Raw genomic sequence first — 11,386 nt, 5'->3', positions numbered from 1 at the left:
GTAGAGGATCTTTGGCTACTGTTTTTGCAGTAGGCCCTTAAAAAAGCAGAGTGCTCCTGTCATACACAATATATTTGACTGCATTTTTGCTGCAAATTCCTTAAATAACAGAGCAAAGATCTTTGAATAACATGTATGTACAAAACCCAAAACCAGTGAAGTTGGCACATTGTGTAAATCATAAATAAAAACAGATTACAATGATTTGCAAATCCTTTTCAACTTATATTCAACTGAATACACTGCAAAGACAAGATATTTAATGTTCAAACAGAGAAACTTAATTTTTTTGTTGTAAATAATCATTCACTTAGAATTTAATGGCAGCAACACATTGCAAAAAAGTTGGCACAGGGGCATTTTTACCAATGTGTTACGTGGCCTTTCCTTTTAACAACACTCATAATGTGCCACACATTTTCAATGGGAGACAGGTCTGGACTACAGGCAGGCCAGTCTAGTACCCGCACTCTTTTACTATGAAGCCACGCTGTTGTAACACGTGCAGAATGTGCCTTGGCATTGTCTTGCTGAAATAAGCAGGGGCGTCCATGATAACGTTGCTTGGATGGAAACATATGTTGCTCCAAAACCTGTATGTACCTTTCAGCATTAATGGTGCCTTCACAGTTGTGTAAGTTACCCATGCCTTGGGCACTAATACACCCCCATACCATCACAGATGCTGGCTTATGAACTTTGTGCCTATAACAATCCAGATGGTTCTTTTCCTTTTTTGGTACGGAAAACACGACGTCCACAGTTTCCAAAAATAATTTGAAATGTGGACTCGTCAGACCACAGAACACTTTTCCACTTTGCATCAGTCCATCTTAGATGAGCTCGGGCGCAGCGAAGCCGGCGGCGTTTCTGGGTGTTGTTGATAAATGACTTTCGCTCTGCATAGTAAAGTTTTAACTTGCACTTACAGATGTAGCGACAAACTGTAGTTACTGACAGCGGTTTTCTGAAGTTTTCCTGAGCCCATGTGGTGATATCCTTTACACGTTGATTTGCAAAAAATAAAGTTTTCCAGTTCGAATGTTAAGTATCTTGTCTTTGCAGTCTATTCAATTGAATATAGGTTGAAAAGGATTTTCAAATCATTGTATTCTGTTGTTATTTACGATTTACGCAATGTGACAACTTCACTGGTTTTGGGGTTTGTAGAAGATCTTTAACTAATGTTTTTGCAGTAGGTCCTTAAAACAGCAAGGATCTCCTGTCATATAGAGGATCTTTGAGTAGATCCTTAAAAACAGCACAGCATTCCTTTCATAAAAAAGCTACCGTTTTTATACGAGGTCCTTTAAAAAAAAAGCAGTGCTCCAAACATATAGAATCTTTGACTCGCAGTTTTGCAGCAGATTCCTTATAAACTGCAGACCACACCTGTTGGATAGAATATATTTGACTAATGTTTTTGCTGTAGGTCTTTAAAAATAGCAAGGCTCTTTGAAAACCATTAATGTTGTGGATCATTAAAAACAGTACAGCGCCATTGTCATGTAGAGGATTTTTGACTACTGTTTTTGCAGTAAGCCCTTAAAAAAGCAAAGTGCTCCTATCATATACAAGATCTTTGACTGTATATTTGCAGCAAATTCCTTAAATAACAGAGCAAAGATCTTTGAATAACATTTATGTAGTAGGTCCTTAAAAATAGCAAAGCGCTCTTGTTGTGTAGAGGATCTTTAGCGACCATTTTTGAAGTGCAACAGGGTGCTCCTGTAACATTGAGAATCTTTGACTCGCATATTTGCAGTAAGTCCTTAAAAAAAACATTGTGGTGCTTCTGTCATCGAGATGATCTTCGACATGCATTGTTGTGGTATAGGTGCTTAAGAACAGCAGAGCGCTTTGTTGCAGTTGTTCCTTTAAAATAGCAGTGCTCCTGTTATATAGAGAATCTTTGACTAGTGCTCCTGTTGTAGGCAAATGCAGCAGAGCTCTGACGAGCAAGTTTGTGGCTAGTAACTCCAATTGTGTACCTGTGGAGAAGATCTCCGTTGCCACGCCGATGAAAGCGTCCGAAACCATGTTCTCCATGGAAACAGAAATGTTGAGCTGCCGAGCTACGTTCCTGTACAAACTGGGCAGTATGCACTCCAGCTCATCACCTAGGTAACAGGGAGAACCCACAGACAAGAAAGAGGATCACAGTTAATATGAATTAATGAAAAAGAATCATCACAATGTACATTATTCTTCCTTTACAAAGATAATAATGCTAATGCTTGACGTTGCATTTGTACGCAACACAAAGTACACTATGTGTGAGTGACAGATAGAAAAGCTGAGTCACTTTGGGATCTGTGGTTTGGTACCAACTTTTTGGTTTGGTTAACTTAATATGGTATCTTAGCAATTTTTTGGTGCAAAATATTTTTTCCAAAAACCCTTCTTTTAAAAAGGGGGCTTGTCTTATAATCAGGTCAATACATTACATCATACATCCCCATACAGACATTAGTTTATAAAAACATTAAGGAATAGTCGTTTTAGTCAGGTCTTTTTTTCCAGCATTTTGACACAATAATTTGAATGCGTTGATGTCACAGCTTAGGATAAGAATATGCTTTGATATAAACATTGTTTGCTATTCCTTACGTAGGAAGCGTCCTGACAGGTCAGCTTAATATGTATAACAGACCACTAAAGTAGTAGTATAGAGACACAGTTATCCTATTGTAAACCAGCAGGTAGGTGTGTGTGTGTGTGTGTGTGTGTGTGTGTGTGTGTGTGTGTGTGTGTGTGTGTGTGTGTGTGTGTGTGTGTGTGTGTGTGTGTGTGTGTGTGTGTGTGTGTGTGTGTGTGTGTGATAGGAAGAAAACCTAATTTGGAAAGAAGTCATTTGGTCCATGTATGAAACTCAAAATAAGACGACCCATCTTTTTCCAAACTCCTCATTTGTGGAGCTGTCGTTTTGCAGGTGAAAATCTCTACACGAAAGGTCAATTTGTCTCAAATTCTGCGCACAAACATGACTAAATATAACGTAAAGTACAGGCCAAAAGTTTGGACACACCTTCTCATTCAATGCGTTTTCTTTATTTTCATGACTATTTACATTGTAGATTGTCACTGAAGCCATCAAAACTATGAATGAACATATGGAGTTATGCACTTAACAAAAAAAGGTGAAATAACTGAAAACAGGTTTTATATTCTAGTTTCTTCAAAATAGCCACCCTCAGCTCTGATTACTTTTTGCACACTCTTGGCATTCTCTCGATGAGCTTGAAGAGGTAGTCATCTGAAATGGTTTTCACTTCACAGGTGTGCTTGAAGCTCATCGAGAGAATGCCAAGAGTGTGCAAAGCACTTATCTGAGCAAAGGGTGGCTATTTTGAAGAAACTAGAATATAAAACATGTATTCAGTTATTTCAGCTTTTTTTTGTTAAGTACATAACTCCACATGTGTTCATTCATAGTTTTGATGACTTCAGTGACAATCTACAATGTAAATAGTCATAAAAATGAAGAAAACCCATTGAATGAGAAGTTGTGTCCAAACTTTTGTCCTGTACTCGGTAAGTGTTAGTGGGCAACTATTAATACCTGTACCTCACAGGTGTTGCATGTCAAAATCCTGATTAGACATCCGGACTACTACACAGGTGTGCCATTTTTAGGCTGGCCATAATAAAAGGCCATTACAAAATATGCATTGTATCAGAAGTTTAAAGGCCTACTGAATCCCACTACTACCGACCACGCAGTCTGATAGTTTATATATTAATGATGAAATCTTAACATTGCAACACATGCCAATACGGCTGGGTTAGCTTACTAAAGTGCAATTTTAAATTTCACGCGAAATATCCTGCTGAAAACGTCTCGGTATGATGACGTCAGCGCGTGACGTTACGGATTGTAGAGGACATTTTGAGACAGCATGGTGGCCAGCTATTAAGTCATCTGTTTCATCGCAAAATTCCACAGTATTCTGGACATCTGTGTTGGTGAATCTTTTGCAATTTGTTCAATGAACAATGGAGACAGCAAAGAAGAAAGCTGTAGGAGGGAAGCGGTGTATTGCGGCCGACTTAAGCAACACAAACACGGCCAGTGTTTCATTGTTTACATTCCCGAAAGATGACAGTCAATCTTTACCATTGGCCTGTGGAGAACTGGGACAACAGAGACTCTTACCAGGAGGACTTTGAGTTGGATACGCAGACACTGTACCGTGAGTACGCTTCCAAACATTTGATCGCTTGCCCGTACATGCGTGCCGCTATGTGCATGTCATGTAAATAATTCAATGTATACACCCTGATGATTATCTTGTGTGATGACTGTATTATGATGATAGTATATATGATAGTATATATCTGTATCATGAATCAACTTAAGTGGATCCCAACTTAAACAAGTTGAAAAACGTAATCGGGTGTTACCATTTAGTGGTCAAGTGTACGGAATATGTACTTCACTGTGCAACCTACTATTAAAAGTCTCAAAAAGTCTCACGTACCTAACTTTGGGGACTTTGGGGAAATATATGTGCTGTATGAACTTTGGGGAGGTGAACGGTACTTTGGGCTGTGAGATTGAGTGTGTTGTGCAGGTGTTTGAGTTGTATTGGCGGGTTATATGGACGGGAGGGGGGAGGTGTTTGTTATGCGGGATTAATTTGTGGCATATTAAATATAAGCCTCGTTGTGTTGTGGCTAATAGAGTATATATATGTCTTGTGTTTATTTATTGTTTTAGTCATTCCCAGCTGAATATCAGGTCCCACCCGCCTCTCACAGCATCTTCCCTATCTGAATCGCTCCCACTGCCCTCTAGTCCTTCACTCTCACTTTCCTCATCCACGAATCTTTCATCCTCGCTCAAATTAATGGGGAAATCGTCGCTTTCTCGGTCCGAATTGCTCTCGCTGCTGGTGGCCATGATTGTAAACAATGTGCGGATGTGAGGAGCGCCACAACCTGTGACGTCACGCTACTCGTCTGCTACTTCCGGTACAGGCAAGGCTTTTTTATCAGCGACCAAAAGTTGCGAACGTTATCGTCAATGTTCTCTACTAAATCCTTTCAGCAAAAATATGGCAATATCGCGAAATGATCAAGTACGACACATACAATGGACCTGCTATCCCCGTTTAAATAAGAAAATCACATTTCAGTAGGCCTTTAAGGAGCTTGTTTGCCACTAACTTTTGTTTTAAATGTATAAATCGCTAAACGCCAAATATACAAAATATTTTTACAAACTTATTTTTAAGGAAAAAGTACCATCTTATATTTGGCTCAATACAGTATTTAGGCGTACAACAGATCGCTAAAGTAAATTGATAACAATCATGAACACAATTATCATTATAGTACAACTGGTGTATGTCTGTGAGTAACAGGAAGAAAAGCTTGTTCAGGCAACTTGTTTTCTGCCAAATTTTGTTTTGCATGGACTGTATGAATCTCGACGCCAAATATAGGACGTCCCATCTTTTTCCAAACTTCTGAGGGAAAATTGACCGTTTTATATTCAGTGCATAATCTTAGCATACAACAGATCACTAAAAGAAGTTGATAGCAATTCTCCCTATTATACCATTATTATTACTATTATTAGTAGAAGAAAAGCTTGTTTAGTGAGCCCGTTTGCTCAACCTGTTGTTTTGCATGTATAAACCCCTAGATGCCAAACATAAGACAACCCATTTTTGCCAGACTTAATTCTCCAGGAAAAAGAACCGTCTTATATTCAAGGCAAAACAGTATCTTAGCAAACAATATATCACTAAAGTAAGTTGATAGCCGTGACGAACAAAATTCATTGGACAACCGATGTGTGTTTGCGAGTGACGGGAAGAAAAGCTTGTTCGGAGAGCTCACGTTCTGCCACCTGCTTGTTTGCATGTAGGACTCTCTAGACGCCAAATATAAGACATCTTTTTCTAGACTTATTTCTAAGGGAAAAAGTACAGTCTTATATTTCAGTCCATTTTGTATACAAAAGATCACTAAAGGAAATTGATAGCAATGAAAAATTCAGATGTAGCACCAATCCAAGCACATTTACATCGCAATCCACTTGAAATTGACTGACTATGCCCAGTTTCTGCCCAGGCCATGCCCCCTTATCAAGACACTAATCATATTGAAAGAAGTCATGTGCTAAAGCTGGGCACTATGCCCAATCAGCAGTCAGTAATAGGTGCTTCGTTCTCCTGATTCCAGTGAATCACAGATTGTCATTGCCGTGTCTCCGAGAACTGAACACAGGCTGAAAATTAAAAATAAATAAATGGTTGAGTCAGGATGAAGGTGTAGAAAAGGATAGGTGTACGTAGTCAAAACTCACTTGGGGAAATTAGCGCTGCACCCCGTTTGAAAAGATGGTCGCTGCAATGATACGTGGAACTTAAGATAAGGCGTTATAAAAAATTATGAATATAATTTGTGTATCTTACAGTGAAATGTGTTTGAAGGGGAACTGTACTTTTTGGGGAATTTTGCTTATCGTTCACAATCATTATAAAAGACATGACAACGGATGGATTTTTTTTAAATGCATTCTAAATATTAAATAAATGTAAATAAAAGTCTGCTTACAGTGGGGCCAATAGGAGCTCCACTATTTTGCCCATAAAATCAGATAAATAACCATTCAAAAAGCGCCAACAACACTCAATTTACATTTTGCGCCTTGAATATTAACCAAGTATTAGTGATATTGTTATTACAAGTGCTAACACTGACAAACTATTTGTAGCTGCGACGTGATCACTTTCGTGTTTAAATCATCGAGTGTTCTGATTAGAGGTGTGGGAAAAAATCGATTCGAATTCGAATCGCGATTCTCACGTTGTGCAATTCAGAATCGATTCTCTTTTTTTTTTTTTAAATCGATTTTTTTTTTTTAATTAATCAATCCAACAAAACAATACACAGCAATACCATAACAATGCAATCCAATTCCAAAACCAAACCCGACCCAGCAACACTCCGAACTACAATAAACAGAGCAATTGAGAGGAGACACAAACACGACACAGAACAAACCAAAAGTAGTGAAACAAAAATGAATATTATCAACAAAAGTATCAATATTAGTTACAATTTCAACATAGCAGTGATTAAAAATCCCTCATTGACATTATCATTAGACATTTATAAAAAATAAAAAAAAGAACAATAGTGTCACAGTGGCTTACACTTGCATCGCATCTCATAAGCTTGACAACACACTGTGTCCAATATTTTCACAAAGATAAAATAAGTCATATTTTTGGTTCATTTAATAGTTACATTTACATTATTGCAATCAGTCGATAAAACATTGTCCTTTACAATTATAAAAGCTTTTTACAAAAATCTACTACTCTGCTTACATGTCAGCAGACTGGGGTAGATCTTGCTGAAATCCTATGTATTGAATGAATAGAGAATCGTTTTGAATCGTGAAAATATCATTTTTGAATCGAGAATCGCGTTGAATCGAGAAAAAAAAAATCGATATTGAATCGAATCGTGAGATACCCAAAGATTCGCAGCCCTAGTTCTGATGTTTCCTTGCTTCCCTGCAAGTTTATTGTAGATCATGCTGAGATAGGCTCCAGCATCCCCCGCGACCCCGAAAGGGACAAGCGGTAGAAAATGGATGGATGGATAAATCATGCCTCTCACCTGGAATGTCGATGGCTAAGGATATAATCCGACAAGTTGGGACACTTACGACAGCCCTTTTGGACCCGAAAATGGCGAGAACGACACGAAAAGTGCTTGTTTCTCTGAATGTGGCCCCCCGAGTCAAAATACTTGCCCAGCTCTGGCCTACATGAATTAATAGACCAAGTATTGAACGTATTAAAAAGGGCGTATGCCAGGTTTTTGTGCATAAGCAAGCCTAATACATTAAGGCCTGGTGTGTTTGTGAGTGATGAGAAGAAAAGCTTGTTTGGTTTGCCAGCTGTCGGTTGGCATGTATAAATCTCTAAATTCTAAATTTCCAATTCACTTTTTTCTACGGAAAAAAAAATTTGTCTAATATTGAGGTAAATTCAGTAATTTCAGCAGACTAAAATTAGGTTTACAGCAATGAAGATGCAAGTGAGAAGAAGAAAAGCTCGTTTAGGGATTTTTGTTTGTCACCACTTTTTCCAGATGTATTTCCAGGAGAAAAATATTGTCTTATATTTGGGTCAATGCTCTTTTTTAGCACATGACAGACCTCTTAAGTCAGACCTGGGCAAATTAAGGCTCGGGACCGCATGGGCTTTTCAATCTGGCCCGCCGGACATTCCCAAATAATTGTTTTAGATCTTTAAGATGGAAACTGTAGCTGCCATTATGATGTGCTGTGATGTTTTTAAATGACCGTAAGTCTTGAACTATACAAAGTATTTCAATGGTTGGAATCTGCGCTTTTGCATGATATACTAGTTACTATGGTCATCTATGTCACAGCAGCTCAGACGAGGCACCAAGCAGTGTGGGTGGGGAGCGTTTCCACAGAGTGTTTCCAGAGCGGCCAGCCTGAATTGCGGGTGTCAGGGACAGACGCGGAAGGAGATTTTTACAGCAAAGTTCTAAACCTTAGTGATATATCAGATATATCAGATTGTAGGTGGTGTGTTTTTTTTACCCTTCGCGTTCATATTTGGCTGTTTGTTGCATTTTTGTTGCGTTTCGCTTGATTGTAAAATATCTCAATCGAGAGGGGGTGTGACATTCATATGTTGTCAATATTCAGTGTTTTATCGGTCATAGTTAATATTGTAAATCCCTCATTCTTTATTTTCATGTACATTCTGGGGGTCTCATTCAGGAAAAAAATAAATTCCATTCCGTTTTTTAAGGCGGTTTGTCATAACGTTTTTAGCATTCAATCAGACATTATTGTGAGATTGTGTATTAGTGTTCCTAAAAATCAGATATACCGGCCCCCAGACACATTTTTTTCTCTAAATTTGGCCCCCCCGGGTTATAATATTTGCCTAGGCCTGTCTTAAGTAGACTGATAACAATGACAGACACAATTATCCTTATCACAAGCCTGCAGAAGGATGTGATATTGCTGTTACTGATTGCTGCTTTAAGGTTACAAGCGTTCCCATAAAAAGGCATAACTTTCAGAATTGTCCTACCGAGACATAGAAGGACAAAAGACACTTCGGCGAGGGCATCGTTCGAAGGCTGTAGGTTGAGTTCACTTTTGGACCATGCCAGCCCGTTTTGGTTGAGCCTGCAGAAGATGTAGTCCCGACACAAGGCTTTGGACTGGGACACCAGCTCTTTCTCCGTCAAAGATCGGTCGAATACTTCCAGAACTTCTGCTGCAAACACCGTGGACTTGCGCAAAACCTCCATGACCTCCTGCCGGAGATCTGACTCGGGGAGTGTCCGGCGTCTGCAAGTGTGTGTCTCTCAGGAACAAACTCTAAAGCAACTGGGAGGATTTGAAAGGAGAGCATTAATTACATTGATAGAAGCAAGGATAATTGGTTTTAAAAAATCACTTTTTTATTGCTAGTCACACCACATTCTTCCACACTAGACTCTTTATTTGAAGAATAATTACAGATAAAGACATCTAGGGTGACAAATCTGTGCAGAAACTTACATAAGAATAACGCTGTAGGCGTTATTATTGTGAGTCACATGGTCGAATTGGTGCTGTATGTCTTGCATAATGCAACACTGACCTCACAAAACATCACTTTTCTTGGTTGAATAATACAAATACATTCACAAAGTTAAGGAAGACACAAATAAAAGAAGTAAATAAAATGCATGTCATTAGGTAAGGAGCACGCTCACCTTCCACATTCCTTGACGTGCGGTGCAGTTCTTTCTATCTACTCCAACAAGCTTTTGGTGGCGGTTTTAGCCGAGAAATGCGGAAAAATACAACTGAAAAAACACCAGAAATCGCTCTGCTTTGCTAGTGCTCATTTCTAGCAGGTTCCATGTCGAGTTTCTGCCTCAAGCTCCTTCAAGACGCCAGCCGGCATTTCCTTGCCTACTTGTGCCTACCTGTTGTTCCACCTTGCAGACAGGGTGCGCTCCATTCACTGACAGGAAACAGCCGGAGGAACGGGTTTGGTTCCACCCATCCCATAAACAAAGTCCACCCTCTTCGGGCGGGCATTACAACATACAACCTCTTTGCACACATACATTCGCTTTGTACATAAAACATAATATAGTAGTCATTAAACTAGTGAAAGTCACGTTGAAATCAATATTTACGTAACTGTTCGCTGCTGGTGCATAAAACAGTGCTCACCGTCATCCAAGTACTGTTGGATGATGTTCTTTGTTTGTCCGCTTGATGTCGCTGTTCACTCCAGTTTTTTTGTTAAAAAATAGCCACGATGAAGAAAAGCATTATTAAGTTGCAGTCATTCATTATTTAAATATTCATTATTTCATGCAACACATGCATTTTGGTCCGCGTACCTTCCGTTCGTTCTATTTCAAATTCTTACATGCAAATAAAAAAAAAAAATTCGGACCATTTTTTCTATCTTAATTTCTAAAACAAAAGTTATTTAATGACACTTTTTAAAAAACGATTATAGGACTCCCGCTGAACAAAGAGGCTAGCGTTATGCTAAAAGCAAAGGAAAAGCTAAAATACTGCTTCCGGTTTAATTTGTCACCACACAGATAACCACGCATTTTTGCATTTTGGATGATTATTTTTTCGATCATCTGGAAAAATTAAAACCCATAAAGGAAAAACAGCGCAAAATCAAAATTTATGGCAATATTTTAATGAAAATCAACCATTTTTTGTTTGTTTTCAAATCTGCCATATATAATACAACTCGAAAAACGGTACTAATTTTATTTTTTGATTTGCGTTTTAGAATTGGAAAAAGAATGAACGGAAAGTACACGGACCCATGTTCATATTTAAATGATACCTTCCGTTTATTATATTTCCAATTCTGAAACGCAAATCAAAAAACAAATGAAGGGTCGTTTTTTGATTTTTACTATATATGGCAGATTTGAAAACAAACAAAAAAAGGGTTCATTTTCATAAAAATATTGCCATAAACTTTGATTATGGACTTTTATTTTTGCAGATAAACAAAAAAATCCTATTCATGTTTGAACCAAAACCCAGCAGCCTTTCCTTCGCGTGTAGCATGTTTTCAGCATAACGGTAACACCTTTGTTCAGCAGGAGTCCTATTGTCGTTTTCAAAAAGTGTCATTAAATAGTTGTCCAACTTTTGTTTCAGAAATAAAAATGGAAAAAATGGCCCAAAATTAGTTTTTTGCGTCCATGAAAAAGACGTTGCTAGGATGGCAACATATGTTGCCCCAAAATCTGTATGTACTTTCAACATTAATGGTGCCTTCACAGATGTGTAAGTTACCAATGCCTTGGGCACCAATACACCCCCATCACAGATGCT

General features: G+C 38.4%; 1 protein-coding gene across 3 annotated transcripts in view; it reads right to left on the bottom strand.

Moving 5' to 3' along the window:
• The window catches only part of LOC133618758 (bcl-2-related ovarian killer protein homolog B-like), an 18,495-nt gene extending 8,226 nt beyond the window's left edge, over positions 1–10,269 (bottom strand). Inside the window, exons 1-3 of one of the 3 annotated variants that reach the window (XM_061979433.1) lie at positions 10,244–10,269; positions 9,102–9,403; positions 1,992–2,120 (exon numbers count right to left, since the gene is read on the bottom strand). In XM_061979433.1, the coding sequence (XP_061835417.1) occupies positions 1,992–2,120; positions 9,102–9,324 (352 nt within the window). In that variant the 5' untranslated portion in view covers positions 9,325–9,403; positions 10,244–10,269. The other 2 variants (XM_061979432.2, XM_061979434.2) reach the window with 2 other exon arrangements.
• Between the last annotated feature and the right edge of the window lie 1,117 nt (positions 10,270–11,386).

Source organism: Nerophis lumbriciformis, linkage group LG19 (genome assembly GCF_033978685.3).
Source record: "Nerophis lumbriciformis linkage group LG19, RoL_Nlum_v2.1, whole genome shotgun sequence".
Classification (NCBI taxonomy): domain Eukaryota; kingdom Metazoa; phylum Chordata; class Actinopteri; order Syngnathiformes; family Syngnathidae; genus Nerophis; species Nerophis lumbriciformis.
This window is presented reverse-complemented; position numbering and strand designations above follow the sequence as displayed.